Raw genomic sequence first — 26,320 nt, 5'->3', positions numbered from 1 at the left:
TTATCTTACCTACCTTTGACACTACAGAATTACATGACAGGTAGAAAGAATTTTTAACTTGGAGTATTTTTACATTGAGTTTAATAATAAGACTCAAGTGTCACGCTAACGCAAGGCATGTCAATGGTGTGTTATAGTTGAGTGCTGACGTGGGTAGTCAAAATGGTGAGCGTGATAGTATGACTTGGCGACGAGAGGAATTTTTTTTGATTGTAATGAATAATTCGGTAAGCTAACGGACAAGATATTTTTGCTACCACGACCGATTTACTGTCATGTCTTTTTCCCCAAAGAAATCAAAAGACCCAATTTCTATGTTTCAATCACTCTGATCGGACTCGCCGGCAGCTGGTTATAACTATTAATGATTTTCGTTTACAACAGGTACAAGCAGCGTCCTTCCTTCGTTTTCAATGTTTTCCTTGGTAGCTATTTCGCCTTAAGTAGATTATCCTCGACATTGTCAAAGAAAGCGCTACGTGCCTGTTATTTTGCAACATTTCAGTCGCAGGTCCAATATGGAATCGAATTCTGGGGACGCGCCGCGGACTATGAACGAGTTTGTCGCCTATTAAGTCGAGCCGTTGGCATACGAGCTGGTATACCATCGGATCAATGCGTAAGACCTTTCTTCGTGTCATTAAACATTCTGATAATACCAAGCCTCTTAAATACTACAGATAGGTTTATACGTCCGAGTTCAAGTGAGGTGTAAGTACACCGGTATAAGAAATGCGGCACGCGAATAGCCTAAATGCAGTCCCACATAGCCTGGAAACATCTTCCCGCACAATACACGCTATGAGCCCTCGGATTTATAATAAACTCCCGGACATATAGTCCGGGGGTTTATTACACAAGCGTGTCAAATTTTAACACTTTTATATATAAACTTAAAAGGTACTCGCTGAGGTGGTAGGTAGTGATATTAAAACAAGTAATTAATATCATACTGTTAGCGTTTCCAACATATTTATAATTTTAATTCATTTAAAATTATATATTTGTTTGATTTTATTTAATTTGCATGATTTATTTAATAATAAATTTTATTGTTAAATTGTAATAATCTATTAAAATGTAAAATAGAGACAGTCAACTGACAACACCAATGTGACGTCAGTTGACCACGAATACAGGCATTCAAGTTGTAGCACCGGTACGGGGTGGTTGATTAAAATGTTTTAAATTCTTTATCACAGTAATTTGTTACTAAATATAATCTTTAAAATACGAACTTCAATAATTATAAGGTTTGATCTTAAAACAGTGAACAGTGCTAATAATACAATATTTTGGTTTTCTCTAGACCTAGGTTGCACTACGGTTAAACCGCAGCGGTTTTTAACCGTGTGTTTTACGTAAGTTTAGTTTACGAAACAAGAAAACGAATACAAACGGCCGTCTTGCTGTTTTTTCCCTCCACTGATTTTAAAACCGTGAAATTTTACAAAATTGTCGTGAAAAATTCATAGAACTTAGTAGGTGTAAACACACTATGCGTTAACCGCTGGCGGTTTTTTGCCTAGTATTTGGCCGACCGTCGCGAAGAATTTTCGCGCTATTGAACTTAGATCGTCGTTGAGCGCTCGTTCTACCGATACAATGAATTTATAAGTTAATTGTATTGTTATGTTAAGTAGGTATGTAAGACGTGAAGTGTGAATAGTATTTACGAATAAAAAAGTTTTTAAAAGTGAACTTGAACTCTTCATTAGGTCATTAGTTGCTTCACCTCGTCGAAATTTTCGCACCACCGTTTTACTTTTGTTGGTTCTTTCGTTCGCGTTTCTAGATTAAAAGTATATCTACAGATATTGAAAGTTTACCTGCACATTCCTTTATTTGAGCACAATACTACTAGCTTCAATAAAATGTTTAACTGCAGTTTTTCTTAGAGTTAACTTAATCGTGAAATTAAAAAAAAAAATAAGATGAGCAAAATATTTTTATTGCTTTAACTAAAACATAAAACAATTGAAATATAAGGCAACAGTCATAATACAGCTATTTAACAATTAATATAAAATAAAATGTTTCTTTACACACTCAGGCGCGCATGTAGGTAGTGTAAATCGTACTAATATTCTCATTCTCAACATATATATCACAATATTCTTATGACTAAAAGACAGATTCTCTCTCACCCAATTTGATTTGTGTTAACATTAGTTAATAAATTCTTTTCAATTTAAAGACGTTTCCATCGCTTTGAGCGTAATAAGTTAGTGTAAAATTATAATACATTTTCTTATATTTTAGTTTATACATTATTAACTAATCATTTAGATGTGGATCTATCAACGATAAAGTTGCTCCCACTAAATGTAACGAACCGGTTACCAAAACAGACATCTGACTTTTTTGTTTTATTATTAATAAAGCGTCTGATACACATGCGAAAACAAAAATATTACTCGTTACGTCATTATTCTGTCGCCAGATTTTCGCATGACTTTCACATTTTGTCAAACCCTCATCTTTTTCCGTTATTGAAAAGTTGTCATTCTTATTATTTTGCACTTTGTGAGCTGTTGGTACCACAAAGAATACGTATGAAAATTTAATTTGTTGTAAAGGTTTCAAAAGCATAACAGGATCTCGATCACCAGTAGCACTAAATATTAAAACATTATCTTCAAACCTGAAACAAAATATGGTCACAATGTTACAAAATCGAAATTAGTTGTAGAAGTAGTTTACAGTTGTTGTGCAAAGACTCGAGTCTAACTAGCTACCGAGAGTTACGTAATTTTAGGCTTAGGCCGCACTACGGTTTTTTCCTGAGAGCGGTTAACCGCTCCAACCGCGAAACCGCTTGACACACACACACCACGATTATAAGCCGCGAAATCACCCGCGATTTTCAGAGTTTGAAGATGGATTTCAAAAGAGCAATGTATTGTGCTTTTATGCTAAGAAAATTTTGCAAATATTGGGTCCATCCACTAACTAGCTAGCTAACTAGCCGTAGATTAGTTTAAGAACACTCAATTACTTTTGGATGTCAGTAGCCAGCTTCTATAAAATTATGCACAATGTGCGACCATACATCACCTTCATGGATACAAAATTGGGATTCTGGGATAAACTTTCTTACTCTGTGTTTGAAACAATCTCCGACTCGGTTGACGATCTAAGTTCAATAGCGCGAAAATTCTTCGCGACGGTCGGCCAAATACTAGGCAAAAAACCGCCAGCGGTTAACGCATAGTGTGTTTACACCTACTAAGTTCTATGAATTTTTCACGACAATTTTGTAAAATTTCACGGTTTTAAAATCAGTGGAGGGAAAAAACAGCAAGACGGCCGTTTGTATTCGTTTTCTTGTTTCGTAAACTAAACTTACGTAAAACACACGGTTAAAAACCGCTGCGGTTTAGTGCAACCTAGGTCTAGAGAAAACCAAAATATTGTATTATTAGCACTGTTCACTGTTTTAAGATCAAACCTTATAATTATTGAAGTTCGTATTTTAAAGATTATATTTAGTAACAAATTACTGTGATAAAGAATTTAAAACATTTTAATCGACCACCCCGTACCGGTGCTACAACTTGAATGCCTGTATTCGTGGTCAACTGACGTCACATTGGTGTTGTCAGTTGACTGTCTCTATTTTACATTTTAATAGATTATTACAATTTAACAATAAAATTTATTATTAAATAAATCATGCAAATTAAATAAAACCAAACAAATATATAATTTTAAATGAATTAAAATTATAAATATGTTGAAAACGCTAACAGTATGATATTAATTACTTGTTTTAATATCACTACCTACCACCTCAGCGAGTATTTTCGATTAACAAACGTTTTCTCTTTGTAATATAGCATAAAATACATCCAATATTTAAAATGTAAATTTATTGTGCAAACTTTGCTATGACACTGGCAATAAGATAGAAGCTCTATAACTACATTTGGCTCGTCTACAGAAGAAATACGTAAATAATGTTACAAAAAATATTGGTCGTAGTGACAGGTATGCCTGGTTGCCATATTGTTTTGTTCATTCGGCTTATGACAATCATCGTGATTGAATGTGCTCTACTTGCTTTTCGTTTATATATTAAATTATTATTTTATATGTTTATAAAATAAATATGGGTCAATGAAGGTGCGTATTAATAGGATATACCTATACTATATACCTACATGTTTATGTAGCGGTATATTGTGTATCTTATATTTGCAAACAAGTGGAAAGTGAATATTTTACTTTTATACAATATGAAGATTTTATTATTACAGTAATAATAGTAAATACTTTTACAGGTCACGCAATATCGAAAATGTGGTTTGATACTTAAATTAAAACTCCTAAATAAGCCTTCTTAGAGTGCCTTACCACAGGCTTAAAAGCTACATAGGCAGCTAGAACGGTTTTGTAGATGGAGCATTAATAATGTTCGAATTAAAAAAAAACACTAATAATTTGCTCGTTAGAAAAAGTGGTTAAGGGGTATACTGCCAAAGCTAAAAACCAATTTGGTATTTGTTTTAATGTCCCTTACCACTCCCTACCTAGGTTAGAATCGAACCCGACAACTGTCCCACAGTGAACAGCTCATATCCAAAAATATAAATAATGAAGAAAATATGATAAAAGCTCAATTACTAGACCTCAAAATAGAGAATAATGAATAAATAGAGAAAAATTCCGATTCGTCGACATCAAGCTTTTCAGACGCCACATCAGAGAGCGAATATTAATATGGAAACTATTTCTTTTGTATATTTGGTAACCATTAAATAATATATATATATATATATATATTTATGTATTTATTATATTATGTATTATTAATCAAAATAAGTTTATATTAAACTACCTACGAAAATGTTGATAATCTCTGAATTGTCATTTTGACAATGATATTTCTTTGTTTACATTTTTCATCTCGAATTACATTTCCGAGTACCTATATATATATATTACCTATATTGTACAAGAGAAACCGCTTAGAGTACCTAAGTGTTCTGTGGAAAACGCGTTCGATACCACTATGCATTAATGACATTTGACGTGACATTGACAACAATAATGTGCTTTACAATAAAGTCGTTTCGACTCTAATAGTTTGTATGTTTTTGTTGCAAATAATAATTTATTAGTTTTTGTTTTAAATTGCATACTAATAGATAAACATGGATAGTGCTGATAAAAAACATAAAAAGAAACCAACCAAGATTGAGGATATGTCCAAAGAACAAATACAACAAGCAATACTCAAAAGACGTGAATGCAACGCGAAAGCGCAAAGTATCGTTGAAAGCCTTCTCGAAAAGGATATAACAGAAGATTTTTTATTGAAATGCTTAATCGATATTAACCAAAGCCATTTCGAAGATGTGGTGGAAGAGAGAGCTATAATTCGTCTTTGTGGATACCCATTATGCCAACAAACACTCTCAGTGAAAGACATACCAAAACAGACGTACCGAATTTCAATAAGAACCAATAAAGTATACGATATAACAACCAGGAAAAGATTTTGTAGTAATATATGCTATAAATCGGCAATGTACATTAAGAAACAGATGTTGACGAGTCCACTGTGGTTCAGGGAATATGAGGAGATACCAAGATTTAAACTTTTACCTTTAGAAACTGTGGGGAGCTTAGGACAGGAAGTAGATTTAGGTATTGCTGAGAAAATAGATATGAAGTTTGAAAACACATCATTTATATCAGTTAATGATTTTACAAGCACAAGTTACAGTGAGATCAACCATGCTAGTAAAGATTTATCAGCAAATACTGTGAATGTTAATAGTGATAATACAAAGCCCACATTAGAGAGTCAACACTCAAAAGAATCTTTAGATATTAAAACACTTACTAATAATAAACAATATCAGCAACTTGGTCAATCAAAGCTTTCAAACACCAATGAGAATAAATGTAAATTAAAAGAAAAGAAATCTATTCCTGATCCATGTAACATTGTTGGAGAAATTATTGAAAAACCAGAGAAGAAAATAGATCCAATACTCATACATGGTACTATAAATAATGATAAGGCTAAATTGCAATCATCAGATACCAAACAAAATATAAAAACTAAACCACCTTTGGTTACTGCAATAGTAATACAAGTGGAAAAATGTTTGGCTGAATGGTTCACTCTTGATACAATGCTATTCATATTTGGTGAAGAAAAAGTAAAGCAAATGGTCGCAGAAAAAGGTGAATGTATTGAGAAATATATGAATAATTACGCTCAAAGTATATCGTACAATGCCAACACATATGATCAATACCAAGAGCTGTGTCGTAAGCTGAACATGTTAGAACTTGAAGAGAGACGTAACAGTGCTCAAACATTGAATAAAGAGATGAAGCCATTGCCGGACTATAGGATGTTAGAAGAAGAAAGTAAACGGTTACAGTTGAAAGTTAAAGCATTCATGAAAGGAGAGACAGAAATACCAGAACCTAAAGATACAAATATAGAAAAAACAGACGATGATGACTCTCCCAATCTCCCATTAGTTGATAAGAATGCACAAAATGCACTACGGAGGCGTATTGTGTGCCAACATCTGAATAAAGTCTTACCAGATTTGCTTAAATCGCTAGGATTACTAACATTGACGATTAGTTCTGATGTCAGATTATTAGTTAATACATTTAAATTGAGAGCAAATAATATAATGTTTAAACCGATGCAGTGGACTTTAATAGCTATTGTTTTCATTAAGCTACTTTCACTTAGGAATACAACTTTAGAATGTTTATTGGAACAACCAATGGCATTCAATCATATGCAATTACTTCTGTTGAGTTTCAAACAGGATGGTGGTTATTTGGATAGATTAATAACATGGTTAATTGATATTGAGAGACTATTAGATATTAATGATACCCAATTAACAAAAGAATAAGTTGAAATTGATATCCTAGTTATAAAATTCATGTATATTTATATATTCATATATATTTGTATATAGTATAATAATAATAATATTGACACACTTTTTACACAAATTATCTTGCCCCAAATTAGCCATATACATATAGCCTGTGTTATGGGTTGCAAGACAATGATATATTTAATACAATATACTTACTTAAATATACATAAATACATATAAACATATATGACTCGGAAACAAACATCCATATTCATCATATAAATGCTTGCACCTACCGTAAATACTGTTGAAAATGTTTATACAGAATAAATAAATTATGCATTAAAATGAGGTTATATATTTTATCAGTGTCATCAGAATGATATTACCAGTGGGAGTACCTTAGTACCTTTCTCTGCTGTCAAGCCAAGAAGGGTGTTGCACATCATGTTTTCGTTTGAAAAGTGAACTAGGAAATTACACGGCTAATGAGACTTAAAATCCCAACAGAGTTTTAGGTTCAATCAAAATCCTGAGTTGCACTATGTTGTATGGGCAGGTAATAAGGTATGAGGTAAATATGAGAAATTTTTATTGATTGATAATAAGCATAGGCAGACATAATAAGCATATAATATGTACGGGTTTAAGAGTAAACTCCTCCATGAGACAGGAAAATAAAAAAGGTGTAGTATAGTCTGTCACTCAATATCAGTGTCAATAGTGTCCATAGTGTAGTATTGCTGCCACCGCCACATAGTCCCACACTCGATCTCTTGGCCTCACTAGTTTTCCATGTTTTTAGTTTGTTTAATTGATCGCCACACTGCATCCTCACTCATGGCCAATCTGTTTCACTATATATAATAAAATATATATACCTACTAGCAAACCCGACAGATGTTGTTCTGTATACTAAAAATAATAAAATACAATTTTTTTTATGAATTTATCTCAACTCAACAATAATATCTCCAAACATCAAGAATTATTTCATAAAATATACTCCCTGTTGTTATAATGAAATTGTTTCACAGCAGAACTGTCAAAACGTACGTCAATAAATTACTCTCACAGAAAATATGTCCATACAAAACAAATATTGGAAATAAAAATAAAAATGGGTCCTAAATCGGAATAAAAACTATCCTATCTCTCAAGTTGGACTAAACTGCACCATGAAGTAATCCCCATTTAAATCCGTTCATTAGTTTAGGAGTCCATCGCGGACAAACGTGTCACGTAATTTATATATATTAAGATTTTTTAAATTTATTTGAAAGCTTCATTTCCCATATTATATTAAACACTAGATGCATACTCGAGAGTTTTTACAGGCTGATTTTTTTGTATTTTGCAATACACCGTAATGCCTTGCTAACATTAACTGTGACATGTTACAAACTTCATATTATGGATCTCAAATTTTTTGAATAGCCCATCTTACTCAGCTAAAAAAAAATATTCAAGTAGGCGTTACTTTGCGGAAATCCGTAATTATACAAATGATTTGAGTTTTCTTTAGTGGTAATTCCGCCAATATTTGTCTTTAAACAATTCGACACGTGTTTCGCCTCTACACAAGGCATCCTCAGGGCGTGTTGTCTTGCCAAAATCTGGCATGCTTCTACGAATACATATTTTCAATATGATCTCCCCTCTCTTAAGTGATTAAATTGGAAACAAAAGTAAATGCATAAAGCCACATATGTTATGAAGATTTAGAGATATAATTCACTAGGACACCACGGTAGCGCGACTGGCACACACAATTTTTTAATGGGTGGTAGTTTTAGACGTTCAATAAGTGATTTTAAACCCTATTTTGAATAAAAATATTTGAATTTGAATTGTGCGTCAGAGATTTATCTCACAGAATTATTTTTACAAACATAAACTTTTAAATTAAAAATATTAGGGGGAACGAATCGAAATAAAAACTATCCTATCTCTCAAGTTGGATCAAACTGCACAGTGTGCAAAATTTGATTACACAGTAGTTTAAGAGTTTATTGCGGATGAATAACGTGATACGAAATTTTATTGTATAAAAGAGAATATTAAAATATTACCTGCTCTTTTCAAGAAACCATCTCGCGCAGATTTCCATTGACTCTCTTGTGTGAGCACCGTCCAAATAAACACTCCCATAATTAGTATCTATAACTTGATACCTCCCAGGCCAATTACATTCTCGAACACCCATAACCGTTTCCTTAGATAATGTTTTCATAACATGGCTATTAACGACTTTATCACCATTAGCCAAACAATTATTAGAATCTTGTCTCGTTTTTATCCAAGCATGAGCTAACTGAATCGCTAAAGATACATTAATTCTGTAAGCCTCTAGTTCTATAGAGAATTTAAGTCCATTCTGATATGTATAGGAGTCATACTCCGGCGCCACTGTGAGTGGACACTGAAACAAAACACACATGAATCACATAACTAAATCATCATCATCAGCCGGAAGACGTCCACTGCTGGACAAAGGCCTCCCCCAAGGTCTCCACGACGATCACTCCTGCGCTGCCCTCATCCAACTTATTCCGGCAATCATCGGTACGTGGTCGCCATTCGAGGACTCTACTATCCCAGCGGCAATCTGTCCATCGAACTATGTGTCCTGCCCACTGACACTTGGTTCTCCTCCAGAACTCCGCATTTCTGATTCGATATCGCAGGGAAACTCCAAGAAAAACTAAATAAATTATGAATACTAATGAACTTTTCAAGAAACAATGTATTGCTGCAAAACTGTCTATTGTAGATATTTAGGTGTTTTATTAGGATGGAATAGGAATGTATTTACCATAGGGAGTTACAAATATATTTTTTGTGTCTTCTATCGAGTCCTCTCTTGATAAGGTCGCGGAATGGGGTAAATTGAACCTTGTCTAACTTAAAACCCCCCAAAAACTCAGTTTTCCGCGTTAACCACAAAAAATACCCCATTTATCGCATCACCGCTCTTCGACAACACTTACCTTACAGCCTCGCCTAGTATCGGAATACTGGGTCTCGCAATCTCGAGCGATTGACAATTCCGCGGTCATTTGGAGGGCAAAGCCAAATTGGCTTCGAAGAAACTGGGCGTCATAAATAGAGCACGGCAATACTTCCGGGACGATACGACATGGGTACCTTCAAAAAAAAGCGCGTACACCTTCCTTAAAGGCCGGCATCGCTCCTATGAATCCTATGGTGTTGCAAGAGAATCACTTAACACCAGGTGACCCGTACGCTTCTGTGTCCTCCTTTTCCATAAAAAAGCTACATCAGTTCGTAAAGGGGCTTTGATGTGAGCAGAAGAATTGATAAAAAACTCGGATAGGTGGCCTGTGCAGAGCCAACCAAGAACCATGCATTATTATCTTCTATATAATATATATGCCTTCTTTGTCACATTCATATAAATATATATTGAAGACTTGTGTTGTGTCTACTTGCATGAATATCCATGGAAATTAAAATAATAAACACAGTCTTAAGAAAATTTATTGAAGTAGGCGTTACTTTGCGGATATCCATAATTATACAAATGATTTGAGTTTACTTTAGTGTTAATTCCGCCAATATTTGTCGAGACATGTCTCGTGCCAAATTTTGGCGAGACAACACGTCATGAGGATACCTCGTGTAGAGGCGAAACACGTGTCGAATTGTTTAAAGACAAATATTGGCAGAAATAACACTAAAGAAAACTCAAATCATTTGTACAGTCCTAAGACTTAAGATCTCAGTAGAAGAATCATAAATATTGCTCATGTGCTAATTTTACACAGGCTTCCTAGGCTAGGTTTAACAGTTTGTTATTTTAAGTGATATCCCTGACTTCTGGATTAAGTACACAAATTTGATCTGTACCAAAAGCCGACCGTCCGCAAGACGCATTATTCGTAAACTTTGGTATGTTTGTTCAACCCTCGGGTTGTGGCACCGCACCGTCTATAAATATTAGTAAAAATTGCCTAAACAAGAAACTTACACCAAGTTTATCAGCGACTGAGTTGAGAACTTCCATAGCATCTTGAGGCTGCTGCACGGTATAAGCCACACATCCCGGCTTCATAATACCCGCCTTCGCCCGCGCTATTTCCGGCAGGGTGCTCCCCAGTATCGACGTATGATCTAAGCCCAGCGCTGTGATACCGACTATTGGAACCTTTCTAGAATTAAATATGATACAATAGAATCTTTCCTCTTCGTATATAATATGCCATATTTATTATTATACTAGCTAACCCGACAGACGTTGTTCTGTATATAATAAATAAAATAATGTTTTTATATGAATTTGTCAATAATATATCATAACATCAAAAATTACTTCGTAAGATATGCACCCTGCGTGATGAAATTGTTTCATAGCAGAACTGTCAAATCGTGCGTCAATAAATTCTCTCATAGAAATTATGTATGGACACATCAAAGGAAAAACAAATTTGTTGTTTTTATTTAATTTTTTATTTTCCTATTTATTCACCTTTTAAACCTTCTCTGGACTTCCACAAATAATTCAAGACCTAAATTTGCCAAATCGGTCCAGCCGTTCTCGAGTTTTAGCGAGACTAACGAACAGCAATTCATTTTTATATATATATAGATTATTACTAGCTGACCCAGCAAACGTTGTATTGCCATATAAAGTAATAAAAAAATTCAATAACAAATTTTTGGGGTATAAAAAATAGATCACGTACGATTCTCAATTCTCAGACCAACCAAATATATCGTACATAAAATTCATCGTACTACATAGGTATAGGTATAGGTATAGGGCTCCTGTTTCCGCAATTAAACCACTAGCATGGGTCCATTTTGCGTGCAGTAATGGCCGGTTACTCCAACCAGCCCAGCTCCTTCCAGAAGTTCAGAACATTCCTGGGGTGTTCACAGACTTCTTGGAGCGACCTTGTATTGGTTAAGGTTTTTGCCCGTTGGTTGGCCACCCCCGCGCATTCCAGGATTACGTGAGCGACCGTTTCGTCTTCGGTCAGACAACCTCTGCACTTAGGGCTGTCCGTTACGCCGATTGTGAAAAGGTGTTTGTTTAGTGATGTGTGACCCGTTAGGGTGCCCACCATTATACGGATGTCATGTCTGTTGAGGCTCATAAGTCTACGTGTCAGTTTGGGCGATAGTGCAGGTATCGCCACCTTCGACTGTCTACAGCTTGAGACATTCATCCATCGGGTGTTGTGTAGGTCGTTGGTGAGAGAGCGTATCCATGAGCGCATTTGGCTGAAGGGCAGTGGCAGAAGTGGCAATGGACCAGACACTGTATTTGCCGATGCCCGCCTTGCAAGCTCATCCGCTGCATCATTACCCAACGAACCACTATGTCCCTTGATCCATTGCAGAGTTACCTGGTTATAAGAGGCAACTTGCTCCAGGGTTTGGTGACATTCGTGTATTAGTGCTGAGTTGTGTGTGGTACCCTTCAGCGCTGTTAGTACCGCCATACTGTCAGAAAGAAATCTGATGTTGTGGCCATGTACCTTTCTTCTTAATATAGCGCTGGCGGCTTCCTTGATGGCTACGCACTCACATTGGAAGATGGAGCTGTGTGTGCCCAAGGGTATGGAAATGTGTATGTTTAGTTCCTGTGAGAATATGCCGGCACCAGTTCCAGTAGCCATTTTCGAGCCGTCTGTGTAAATTCTTAGTTCGTTTACACCTGACTGGTCAGCATCTTTCTCATATAGCTGTATGTGATAGTTTTTATGGAAGGTATTTGTTTTAGTTATCTTATCACATGGTGCCTCACAGAGTGGATAATCCTTTGTTACCCTATTCCAGAGCTTATCTGTTAGGCCGTCTTCATTCTTCCATACACCCAACAGCTTTAGACGTAGAGTCGCCATTGTCGCTTCTTGTTGAAAGTGTATGTCGAGTGGTGTTAGCCCTAGAATAGTTTCAAGGGCCGAGGAAGGCGTGGTGCGCATGCATCCTGTTATGGCTGTGCAGGCCAGCCGCTGGAAACGCTGCAGCTTGGTTTGCACTGTCACAAGCTCTGTCCTGGGCCACCACGCTATTGCTCCGTAGGAGATAATTGGTCTGATGACTGCTGTATAGAGCCATCTGCTTATCTTTGGAGCAAGACCCCAGGTTCTGCCTATGAGTCTTCTGCACTGCCAAAAGATGATGCATGCTTTTTCCAGCTTGTTTTCAAGGTGTTTGTTCCAAAGCAACTTACTATCCAGTATAACCCCCAGGTATTTAACTTCTTTAGTAAGGCTTAGTTCGGTGTTGAACAGCTTTGGTAATGTTAGATTACCAAGGCTGCGTTTGTTAGTGAATAGTATTAGTTCCGTCTTTGACGGATTAGCTGTGAGTTTGTGTTGCGCGCACCATTCTTCCAAAATCTTAAAAGCAGATCTCATGAGGCTACATAAGACGTTCTCGACTGGTCCTGTTATTAGAATGGCGAGGTCGTCAGCATAGCCCACTGTGTACAGTTTCTTTTTGTTTAGCCTTGTGATGAGCTCATCTACCACAAGGTTCCAGAGTAGCGGCGAGAGTACCCCTCCTTGTGGGCAGCCCGTTGCCACCACACATCTAGTACTGGTGTTCACAGTAAATCGTATCGCCCTATGCCTCAACATGCTGTCTATCCACCCGGCAATTGTAGGATCTACATCATGAGCGGCTAGCGCTCGGCCTATGCTAGTGAAAGGGGTTTTGTCGAAGGCGCCTTCGATATCAATAAAAGCACCTAAGGTTGATTGTTTACGTGATAATCCTTTCATTGCGAGAGATGTTACGCAATAGAGTGCGGATTCGGTTGATCTGCCCTGAGTATAGGCGTGTTGGTTGTCATGTAGCGGTTTTTGTATGAGGGCATTTTCCCTAATATCCCTATCGCAGAGTCTCTCTAGAGTCTTCAACAAAAATGATGTGAGACTGATTGGCCTGTACGATTTGGGATTTGTGTAATCACTTTTGCCGGGCTTAGGGATAAATACCACTTTTACCTCCCTCCACTGGAGCGGTATGTATTTGTAGGCCAGGCATGCCCTATAGATTGCAGTTAAATGCGCTACTAGCGGCCCCATACCGCTCCATTGTAGCAGTCCTGGGAAGATCCCGTCCAGGCCTCCTGATTTAAATGGAAGAAAGCTGTTAATTGCCCACATTTCCTTGTCTTTGTCTACCACCCTGTGAGCTGTGGTCCAATCCGTTTGATCCGGTGTGTTGCTCTGCGATGCCACTTCCTCCCACGTCTGGTTGTTTGTGATGCGGCATCCAGGGAAGTGAGTTTGCAGGAGTAGTTCGCAGGTCTCGGGGTCGGATTTGGTGTATGTGCCGTCAGATTTTTTCAAGCAACCCAGATTACGCTCTGGGTCGCGTGAAAGGATGTTTTTTACTTTAGCCGCTTGGTTTGTGGATTCAATGTTAGTACAGAAGCGTCTCCAGCTTTCTCTCTTCCTTTCGCGGATGCGCCTCTTGAAACGATATTGGGCCTGTTTATATGCATCCCAGTCGTCTGGTGCCCGAGTATTTTTGGCTCTGTTGAACAGCTTCCTTACTTTGCAGCGCAGCCTGTCTAACTCTGGACCCCACCACACACTTCATCGTACTACAATAATCATTATATTCGATTGCCATCTTGCAACTCTATTGCGAACATGTGGATGGAATAGAGTGATATAAAAATCGCGATACAAAAATAGGAGTTGATCGTGTATGGGTCAAAATTTGAAGTTGCATGTATTTTTTTATGCTGAATCATAATAAAATAAAAATAAATAAAATTGTCAATAAAAATATTTAGGGTTGGGTGACCCTTAACATTTAGGGGTATGAAATATAGATGTTGGCCGATTCTCAGACCTACCCGATATACAAACAAATTGGTTTAGCCGTTTCGCAGGAGTTTGGTAACAAACACCGGGATTATAATATAAGATTGTCCGTTGATTTATGTGTACCTACCGATATCGCGCGAGTTGAATGCAGAGTTCAGGAATGCGATAGTGCTGTGAACTCATTATAATTTATGACGATAGTCATGAATGTGTCGATAAATTTAAACAATTTAAAAAATACCGAAACACAATAATGTTTACACATTACTGTTTCACGGTAAAAATAGACACAGTTGGGGTACCCATAATCTAGCCGACATCATGTGCAAAGGAGCCTCCCACTGGTAAATGAATAGTGAGGTTGCAGATTAAAAAAATCAAAGATTCTAATGTAAACTTCTTTAGCCAGCATTGTAATACAACGTACAGGCCCTACGTAATAAGGGTCAATATCACTTGAACAACGTTTCTAATACTGTCAGCTGTTGCAGCAAAATACATTCCTACTTTTTGATTTTTTATAATTCTAGGGATTCTATCAACAGAGATAATTAGATAGCTATGTTTCATAATCAGCAGCAAATGCATTGTGATTGAAACTATGTGGTATCACCTTATGCCATATTTAAGTTGGTCATGGGAGCTTAATATCGTGTACTGCACATATTATTTCAATAATCAACTACCCACATTATGAGTACAAAGTGACAATTTGTAAAATTGTATTCGACACGTATTAAGGGTTTCTGACGAAATGCTTGCATGTAACATACCTTTATTTCAATTCGATTTATTTATTTAAAAATTATAGAAAAATAAAATAATAACTACAAAAGTCCTGCATAAAAGCTATGTCTGAACTTGATAATGCAGTGCCGGATTAAGCACGTAGCAAGTTTATTATTTTCTACGGGCCCCGCGCGCAAGGGGCTCTCGCATATTTAAACCCACTCATTTCTGCCTGAGCGTAATTTTTTGAGTGAATCTTATTAAGATGTTGTATACTGAATTAACTTGATGTCACAAAAACGTAAAACTTTACAACTTTTTCTACTAACACAATCCACGTCAGACACTCGGTAACCGAATATTTCCAATAATGACCCAGGGCTCTTTGAAAGAATTTGCTACGGGCCCCGCGCTTGCTCCGGCACTGTGGTAATGTGCTGTATTTCAGCCGTAAAGAGTTGACATACTAAACTAGATAATCACAAAAAAGAAAAGCAGTAAATAAAAATCTGTCAGAGACATACCTTAATACGTTAGTGTAATCCACAATGCCACCGATGCCAACCTCAATGATGGCAACATCTACTTTCTCTTCCAGGAACACATTAAATGCCAGCACCGTTAAAAATGAGAAATACTTCGGCATGTCTCCTTTATATTTCTGTAACAAGATAAAAACATAATATACAAATACCGATTCGTTGATATTTTTGGTTGAAAGTAGTTATAGCAAAAAATATATAATAGAACAACCACAGACGTGCGCAAAATCAATTAAAGAAATAGAGACTCTTGAGGCCAAAGAATAAGGTGTAATTCAGATCGTACAGCGCTACTAACCTATATTTTTAGACACCTAGAAGTTGCCTCTCTTTCTATCGCATGACTCTTACCTCTTCTAACAACATTGGGGTTGACTTCTTTACCTAAAACTGTACTTATCTACTATAAGGTCTTCTTACAAAAAAAAACTCAGTTTTTATAATATAAATAGGTATCTAATCGTAATTTTAAATCGTAGTTTTAAAATAGGTCGCTATCATGAATGGTAATTTCATTATAATAATTCGTAACGCGAGATGTAAATAATATGCACACACACTTGACAAATCATAAACTTTTTATTCATAAAATATCACTTTAAATAAGATTATTTCAGCGTCTTAAGGACGCTTAAAAATTTAAATTTTGGACCGCAATGACCTTTAATATCTTTTGCTTTATTTATGTTTCTCCATTTTTGAAATTACAGTCGGATTGGTGAAGTACATGACAACAAAACTCGCGCGTGCGTCACTACTCGCTCGTGAGTCCCGACTGGCTGGCCTACTGTGCAGAGGCTGCCGCAAAACTTGCGATTTCGATACCTACACGGGGATTGAGACAGGCCTGGTTATAGTTATAGGTAGAGTATGCGAACATGTAATTAAAAGTGAATGACCAATAAGTATATGATAAAAATATTAACTTGTTGCTTCTTAATGATAATTATGTACATAGAAATAGATATAGATTAAAGAATGCCCACAAAACAAACACCACAAAATAAGAAAAAACAATTTCGAATTTATCATTTACTAGCTGACCCGACAGACGTTGTTCTGTTCATAATAAAAAAAAACTCTTGCGGATGGAATTTTGGAAAATCCGTTCTTAGCTGACCTCTACTCGGTGAAAAGAATATTCCTACCTAATTTAAATCTTTAGCTCTAATGGTTCCAGAGATATCGTGATGAGTGATTTGATACGTGGAAATCTCTTATATATAGATAGATAAATTGGTAATAATATAATCTATATAAAATTGCATCGAAGTAAAAAGTAGTTACCGAAATAAATCCACTCGTGCAGGACTAATTAAAAAAAATATTGTTATAATAAATGTACTCGAGTATCGATATTGCATACAATGGAACGGCTAAAGAGGGAAAAGATATCTACGGATATCCTAACGATGGTTTGACTTTTTCGTTATTGGGACGCGGATTGGAGGTCGATCCACTGATAGGCAAATATCTGCGTACAATTTATATCTCTTGGATTACAGATAATATATTATTAATTTCGGCCGTTAGTTATGAGCGCAATTGCGAAGCCGCTCACGATTTTGGGATTAAAGCGAGATTTTCCCAACACTTTAGGTAAAAACCGCTCGAACGTAAGATTCGATAGGTACGCATGGACACGGGCGTCGGGCATGGCTGAGAACGAACCGAGTGATGCGGGCCAACGACCGCCGACCCGGAAGGACCGCGTAATATTTTTTTAAACTTACAGTTGCGCTAGAGTACGGAATAACTGTGATATTTTTTGTGCATTTTTGAAGTAAATCTTTTTTATCGACGTATGAGAGAAATATATATATATATATTACGCGCAAAATTATTATTTCAACATTATGGATATCGTATCCGACATTCTCGAGGCTGCAGAGAACGAATTTGGGATCATTTTTGAAATCCAAGATGGCCGCCGCGCAAAATTATGATTTCAAAAATGATCCCAAATTCGTTCTCGGTACCCTCGAGAACCTCGGATACGATACCCATATTGTTGAAATCATAATTTTGTGCGGCGGCCATCTTGGATTTATCTAACTTCCCTAAAGTACATACATACAAAAATCCCACGTGGCATAATATTCAATAATATTACGTACATTTTATTTTAGTACTTTACGACTTCCATTTACCTATATATTTTAACAAATATGCTGTCGCATCATCGTCATTTTTTTACTATGATTCCCGCTTTGTACCTGTTTACAAATACTTACGTAATGTGAGCCCGAGAGAAATTAACACAGTACCGTGACCTTGACAGTGGTCACGGGCGTACTGCTGGCATGAGCGAGCATGCAACCAAGGTCGCGTTTGGTTTATTACGAAAAATATTAATATAAAATAATTCACAAAGCGAATTGATAAAACCCACGATGAATATTTATAAATACTAATAAACTATCGAGTAAAATAAGTTTTGTGTTTATAGCCATCATAGTTTTATCATAATATAAAACAATTCATATAAAAAAGCCTATTTTTCAAAAAATAAATCTATCGAGATGTTTTTTCGAATTTGTAGAAGTATTTTAAGTAGATTTTCAAAAATGTTACTTTTTAGGACTATAGCGCCTTAATCAAGAATCCCGTGAAGCTCTGAATTGTAATAGGCGTATCAATTACCATCAGGCTCGTCTTGTCAGATTCTGACAGTGTTGCCAGCTATATAGTCAACATTTTGCATATTATTGGTATGAATAATTAATTACCAAGTAAATTTGTAAGGATGTTCAGTATGCATCTTTCAAATTCAACTATTGTTAATCAAAGAAGGATTTATATATCACTTTTTGAACGTCACACTTGCACATTACTGCTCGGTGGTAGAAAAATCCATCATGTACAAGAAGTATTCAACTGGTGGAACCACTTTTGCGAAGCTTGCGAATTAATAATAATTTTATTTTGAGTCACAAAACGAACTTATTCTCACTAATAAACAAATAAATTTAATAAACTTAGCATAGTATGTATGGTTAAAACTTAGTATCCCGTAGCACGAATTATGAGGATTATGAAAATTTTTAAGGGTTGGGACATTTTTATAGGGAGGAGAGAAAGGGAAACGCCTAGAATTCGTTTCTGGCACTCGCCGGCCTCTACCGCGGCCCGCTACACTCGGCTCGTGCGTTGTTTTAACTGTTCTAACATAACCAGTGGGAGGCAAAGGGCACAGGAGGCCAGGTAGATTATGAGTACCACAACGGCGCCTATTTCTGCCGTGAAGCAGTAATGTGTAAACATTACTGTGTTTCGGTCTGAAAGGCGCCGTAGCTAATAAAATTACTGGGCAAATGAGACTTAATATCTTATGTCTCAAGGTGACGAGCGCAATTGTAGAGCCACTCAAAAGTTTTGGGCTTTTCAAGAATCCTGAGCGGCACTGCATTGGAATGGGCAGGGCATATTAATTACCATCAGCTGAACGTCCTGCTCGTCTTGTCCCGTATTTTCATAAAAACACAACCTAACCAATTTTTATAAATTGTAATTGATAGAGTTTTGGTCCACCATTATTAGCTACTACTTTTATTACAAGGTAATGCACAGTATTCAAGTATGAAGCCTTTTTAATCTAAAAATTATTATTGACGAAGTCGGCTAGTCTGTCCCAGACTATTTTTTACATTTCATTTTACTGTTTTTCATTTACAATTGACATTTTTTAGCCGCCTACCGCCATGCTACGCTCATGTACCATTTTATTTACGTGATTTACCCATTTTAGGTTGGAACTTTTTTCGTTATTTTCTTGAAAACGATGCATTAACTTGTAATAAGAATTGTATCATTATAATCGTGAACTAAAGCTCTATCAACTTCACTATTTTTAACCTCCTAATTCGTGCTACGGGATACTAAATCTAACCCGAAACCTGTATTTCGGCTTACAGAGCCAATCTACTCGAATCTCATTAAATAATTTACTTTGCTGCTTGCACACAACATTAACTACTTAAATATTATTTCACTAATATTGGGTGATAGTGGTCTTTGGTCTGATTCTCGCTTTGTGTTATGACAGGATAGATAGATAGTATTACCTGCGTTCTGTATAGTGCATCCCACACTCTATGGAAATACTTTGCAAATACTTCTTCAGTCAATGGTCTACCAGCAAGCCTGATCCGTTCCCTCACGGCTACTAGGTGAGGTGACGAGTAGAAGCCAGTCCTGTACCCGTGGTGACGGAGGATTGACTCGCACATCGCACTCGTTGACCCCTGGCATCAGAACTCCATGAACTTTCATTTAACTTGTAATAATACAAAAATGTTTATTTTCTTTAGCAAGTTTGTACATAAACCAATATTCATGATTGGAGCCTCCTTTTAGGCACTATAGCGCCTGTGTTAGAAGACTCCGCTCTTCCATAGCTTATTAATATTTATTACATTATTTACAGACAATCAAACTCTAACTAGTAAGAAGTATATCTAAAAAGTATGTATAGTGAGAAATAAGGTGTGTGCATTGGGTGTGTTGTGAGTGATAAGTAAGGTGTGAGAGGTATTATGAAGTGTGTGTGAGTCAAGGTGTGTTTGTGATCAAATGAATGAATGTTAAATTAATATTATGATTGTGTTAAAAGTTCTTCAGTTTCTGTATAAGTGAGTGAATTTATCCAACTTACTAGCATTTTTTTACATTCATAAAGTGGTTTTGAATGGGTATATATATCCTTGTTAACCCTATTATAAAGCATGGCTGAGAGCTTCCTGTACTGGCGATTTGCATATCCGGTTTTTGTTGCACGAATTTTTGCAATAATATCTATTCTCCTTTTTAATAAAATGCTTGCATCACATGGAAGAGTTTTAAATGTTTTAGAACTATAGCAATAATATATAATTTTCTAACAGACAAAAGGTTACTGATATTGTATAGTCTTTTTTTTTTATGGAATAGGAGGACAAACGAGCGTACGGGTCACCTGGTGTTAAGTGATCACCGCCGCCCACACTCTCCTGCAACACCAGAGGAATCACAAGAGCGTTGCCAGCCTTTAAGGAAGGTGTACGCGCTTTTCTTTTCGTGTCTTTCAGTGGGATATCGTGTCTTTTTGAAATACATGTTTTTTATTAGGCTCCTTTGTCCACGTTCCAATTCAATAAATTTGGATTTAGCAGCGCCGCCCCACGCGCGGCTACAATAAACTAGCACAGATTGCGCTAGTGCAATATAAATTTCATTTAAAATATTTCTGCTGGTGCCTGATTCATTTACTATTGATTTTAAAGCGACATGTCTCAGTGTTTATATATCCATCCCAGTTTAAGCAATTCATAATTATGCATTCTAAATCTCGATCTCGCGTAAGTTTTGGCGGGTATATGTTGGTCAGGTGCTACAAACACGGCCATATTATCTAAATATAAGCCCCCTCCCGTTCCCCTATCACCCCCTCGCACTGTTGCTTCAGTACGGTTCGCAGTTTCATTGCCGTTAGGTACCTACACGCCGTGATATTTTCGTGCTTTGTTTTTGAAGTTTGTAATAGTTCCGTAGTTTCTGTCTTTTATGAAAATCTGTTCTTTTTGTGTCTCTATAATAGTATTGACAGAAAAATATTTTTTTTTACTTAACCCAGATTCTTTCATTGATCTTTCATCATTATAATAATAATAAGCAGCATCACAACACAACATAAATATGTAACACTGATATAGTCCTAGTGATTCTTGTTTTGTTTCTTTTTTTGACTTACTCGTGTAAGCCTTTCAGTTTTTGACATTTGAGTATTTTTGTTGCGTCACTTTGCATTGTAATTGAAATGATTTGTAAAACAATTAAAATGTAAATCTTGACTTAAAAGAGTGGCAATAAGTTTCTTGCTTTACGAAGTAGCGGTAAATTCAATAAGATTTTTTTTTTGCATACTTAAGTGTCATTTCCGTGACCTACATGAATAAAGTGTTTTTGAATTAAAATTTGTTTTGTTACTGTGTTTTTAGATACACTTGTTGGTTAACATTTGTTAACTTTTAACTGTACACATTTTCCCATGTTACACACACACAAACTCACGCCTTGTTCCCGTCGTGGCTGGCAGAGACAATAGAATGCCACTTGCTTCTATCCTAACAAACCTCACGCGCTTCCTCTACATTCATTACTCTTTTCATACATGCTTCGGACCTATCCTTTTCTCAAAATGTCCTTAATTTTCAACCATTTTTAAACCAGTTCAGCACTCCTTTCTCATTCTTCCTCTGGTATAAGCTAAGCTGGTTGGAGTAATTGGCCCAAATTGCAAGCAAAATATGCCAATATAAGGGATCCATCATAATATAACAATGATATGATGATAAATCCAAAAATACTATATAAATGCCTTTAAAGACTTCCTTTCAATTGCTCACTGATTCCATCATCAGATAAGATTTTTTTTAATCCTACTAATTTGGGAGTAGGTCTATAGATGGTGGATCTAAGAGGTAACCATATAAAAAAATACTGTCATATTGGGAGCCCTTTCCTGTTTTTGAAGTTGCTTGAAAATATATTATATTTCAATAAAATACCCACCATAGATATAAATTATCTAAACAAATAACTAAATATTATTATTTAAAATTAAACAAATACCTAATAACACATTATTTGTTAATATAATAAATATGGATGCAAAATGGACCCACAATCTGGTGAAGATCGCCGGTTTATGTTAGATGAGGGCAACGTAGGACCGATCATCATGGAGATCTTTCGAGGACGCTTCTGTCCAGCAGTGGATGTCTTGTCTTGTCTCTTGTCTATGATAATAAATATATGTTTTATTTTGTTTACTTTTTTTTATTACCTTTCCTTTAGTGCCTGCAACATGAATCACAGATAACTGATCAAGCTTGGACAGTGGCACTCCAGTTCTCATTAAGTAGTCCTCCATTAGCTGTATGTTGTCACATTTCTGCAAACAAAATAATTGTATTGATCCTATTTGAAGTGAATACTATGGTTTTCTTATTTAATAATATAACACAGTGTTGCTAAAACTAGAACCTTAGAAAATTATATGTCTAGACCATAGTTTCTCAACCTTATTTTGCTCAACGCCCACTTTGAGAATGTTTTTTTCTACAGCCCCCCATCTTAATTTTACTTACCATCTGTCGCGAATTTAAAACGGCTATTGCCACGATTATATTTAAACGTAAGATATTATATTATAGTATATAGTATTATATTATAGCCCCCCCCGAAAGTCTCAAACGCCCACAAAGGCGCGTTATCGCCCACGTTGAAAACCTATGGTCTAGAGTCTAGACAGAGCCTCTTGCTGCTAGAAAACTGATGGATACGGGCCATGTTTACACTTGCGATATGTATGTAACTTGTGTTAGTGTGTGCATTGCTCAAGATAGAGGTTAATTTTCAACCTCAATGTTTTCACAGCTGTCACAGTCTATCTAGACATGTAAATGATCAAAAGATAGAATTAAAAAAAAAAAACAAAATTAGCATTACTTAAAATAACATGGGTACCAGTTTTCTAGCTTCTATGCTTTTCCATTTTTTTATTGGCAACAAGCAACTCAAGAGCTGCACATAACAGTGAAAATATGATATGGGTTGAAACTTGCGACACATTTGAACACTCATAGATGTTGAGATTATAATATGAACTTTAACCAATTCAGGAGTCTTTCTTATTATTATAACTAGCTGATGCCCGGGACTTCGTCCGAGTACATAAAGGGTTTTTTAAAATAAAAAGCAAGCTTGGAATTGAAGATTATCTCATGTCCTGTTCCAGTTCCAATTCCCGTTTTTGCTCCTGTATTCAACATATTATATGAATCTTATTTCGAGGAAGGTTGCTATAGCCCATCAACATGAATTTCATTTTTTCACAAATCCCAAGTGAACTATATATTATGCCTATATCCTTTCCCAAGCTCTAGTCTATCTCTGTACCAAATTACATCAAAATCGGGTTCAGTAGCTCTGGTGTAAAAGCGTAACAAACAAACTTACATTCATATTTATAATATTACTACAGATTAGGATGTCTCTATATACAACATGTTTATGTTGAATTACCATAATTCTGAGATATTAATGAGACTGTTTATTACAATCACATGGTGTAAGATTTTTTAAATTATGTTTTTTAGTGTTTCTCATCTTTCATACAAAATAATTGAAAGAATTATCAAATATCTATGTCATACACCTGCACAAGAATATACAATTGGCAGCACTGCATACTACAAGCTTCCAATTATGAATGACTAGCTGATCCAGCAAACGTTGTATTGCCATAATAGTTAACAACTGTAGTTAATCTGAGAAAGTTAGAAAGATAAAAAGATTCTAATTAGTTATTCTTTTTAAACTATTCTTTCAATTAGATTTCTGAACTACGGGGGACACATGAACAGAAAAACAAAATTGTTGTTTTTATTGAATTCCGAAAATTTTTATATTTATTCACCTTTTAAACCTTCTCTGGACCTCCACAAATAACTCAAGACCAAAATTAGCCAAATCGGTCCAGCCGTTCTCTAGTTTTAGTGATACTAATGAACAGCAAATGATTTTTATATATAAAGATTGTACTTACTACTTATCAATGAAAAATATGTCACATCTTACTTTCATTGATTATTATGTCCTTTGATTAGCTTTGTAAGTGTATCCGATAGTTGCAGAAAACATCCTTAAAGTTATTGTTTCATTAAATATAATACTGTTTCTTTGTTTTTCATTTTGACAGTCAAAGATAGCATGTGATATAAAGTAACTTTAAGGATGCTTTCTGCAACTACCGGTATGTCTGGCAATGTCGCTAAGACTAGATCTTAGCATACTGGTTACAATCAAGGCACAATGTACATTTAAAAACATTTTGTACATCCATAATATGCATTTTAGAATACATGTGTCGTGGATTTTTCTTTTTAGCAATAGATTATAACCGTAAAGTTATGGGAATTCAATTCAAATCAAAGTTTATTTACTTAACACAAATTCTATTTCAAATCCAATATTATTTTATTATTATGTTGGTTACAATAATGCAAACCACAAATTATATTATTAGATTAACAATCAAAATACTATTAAAGTTTTTTGAATAAAAAAGAAATAAATTACCTGACCAGTTCTAATATCCTTTCTTATTTGTTCTATAGCTGATTTATTTGACTGCAATAAGTTTAAGTTGCTGATAGCACCCTGAAAACCATGGTGCAAAATACAGGAAAATTTCAGTTTATAGAAATAAAAAACACAACATAAGGAATTCCTTTAGTATTGATTGTAATTTAATAACCATATTAATAAATAAATATTTACCCACCTCGTATCCAAAGTTATTAGAAGACATTCTTTTAATTACAACAAATTGAACTAGACGACGACATAAACTTATACCAGTAAAGGTCATACTAAACGATTTAGCAAAAAACTGCAGACCGTAGATCAACTACTGATGTCGTAATAATTGCTAAGATAAAAGATTCATGACTTGAGGCACGAGATCACATGGCTTTCATTACACATAACTATTATTCGTTGAACAAACGTTAAGCAAATACTGATAGCTGATTGTGACATCTGACCCATGTTTTATAGTGGTATTGAGTAATCATAATCAGAATTGTTCCGGTATTTGGCGGACTATTTGTAAACAATAAACATAACCTATAATAAAGAAAATTTCATAACAAATCATTAATCAATGTCAACTTTTCAGTTGTCATTTGTCAACAATGGACGAACAGCTGATTAATACATTGATTTTTTTTGGATTTTATGGCCTGGTATTAATACATTGAGCTTAGAACCCGTAGACTGAGTAAACTATAGACAACTGGCTGCCGTGCCGCATGTGAGATAGAATGAACGGTGGGTGGTATTGCCATATCAAAGCTTCACCCTGATTTTTAACAATTCCGCATTGGCTGGTAGTCCAATAATTTATCTTAAGTCCAATAATCTGTAATTAACTAGTACCTGTGCGAGGTTTTGTCAGTTACATTCATTTGTTTGGGATCAAAGGGTTATTGAATAATATGATGAGCGTGATGTGACTATTTTCATATATTATACGCTTTTAAGAAGTTATGAAAAAATTAAATAACATTCAAGCTAAGTGGCATTGTATTAAAACAGTAACATACTAATGCTTACTACTTACATATTAACATATAGCACATATTTAATACATAGCGGCCAACAAGACATATTTTGGACGTGATTTCATTTGCCTTTTCTGGTACGTGAATATGGCGTTGTAACATGTAACAATGATTTTTTTACATAATCTGAACAAATTTGTGTATATTGATGTTATACTTCTTTTGGCGCGATGGAGAAAAATGATGAGAGTGAATTCTTACGA

The 26,320-nt window shown here is 35.5% G+C and overlaps 2 protein-coding genes across 5 annotated transcripts; one reads left to right on the top strand and one right to left on the bottom strand.

Annotated features, from left to right (window-relative positions):
- Window positions 1-1,930: 1,930 nt before the first annotated feature.
- Window positions 1,931-25,638, bottom strand: LOC126964519 (folylpolyglutamate synthase, mitochondrial). 4 transcript variants are annotated; one of them, XM_050807692.1, is made up of 8 exons: window positions 25,277-25,637; window positions 25,072-25,152; window positions 22,775-22,882; window positions 20,016-20,195; window positions 15,934-16,070; window positions 10,858-11,038; window positions 8,939-9,288; window positions 1,931-2,644 (listed from the first exon to the last, which is right to left on the bottom strand). In XM_050807692.1, exons 1-8 carry the CDS (start codon window positions 25,361-25,363, stop codon window positions 2,278-2,280), a joined length of 1,491 nt encoding a protein of 496 aa, XP_050663649.1. In that variant the 5' UTR covers window positions 25,364-25,637; the 3' UTR covers window positions 1,931-2,277. The 4 variants fall into 4 exon arrangements, with proteins under 4 accessions (XP_050663649.1, XP_050663650.1, XP_050663652.1 ...); XM_050807693.1 differs by lacking the exon at window positions 1,931-2,644 and adding an exon at window positions 7,442-7,715 and having other exon boundaries at window positions 25,277-25,638; XM_050807695.1 differs by lacking the exon at window positions 1,931-2,644 and adding an exon at window positions 7,442-7,723.
- On the top strand, window positions 5,076-7,128 carry LOC126964508 (RNA polymerase II subunit B1 CTD phosphatase Rpap2). Its single transcript, XM_050807675.1, has one exon. The coding sequence runs from the start codon at window positions 5,157-5,159 to the stop codon at window positions 6,894-6,896; it is 1,740 nt and encodes a 579-aa protein (XP_050663632.1). The 5' UTR covers window positions 5,076-5,156; the 3' UTR covers window positions 6,897-7,128.
- Window positions 25,639-26,320: the final 682 nt, after the last annotated feature.

Source organism: Leptidea sinapis, chromosome 5 (genome assembly GCF_905404315.1).
Source record: "Leptidea sinapis chromosome 5, ilLepSina1.1, whole genome shotgun sequence".
Lineage (NCBI taxonomy): Eukaryota > Metazoa > Arthropoda > Insecta > Lepidoptera > Pieridae > Leptidea > Leptidea sinapis.
This window is presented reverse-complemented; position numbering and strand designations above follow the sequence as displayed.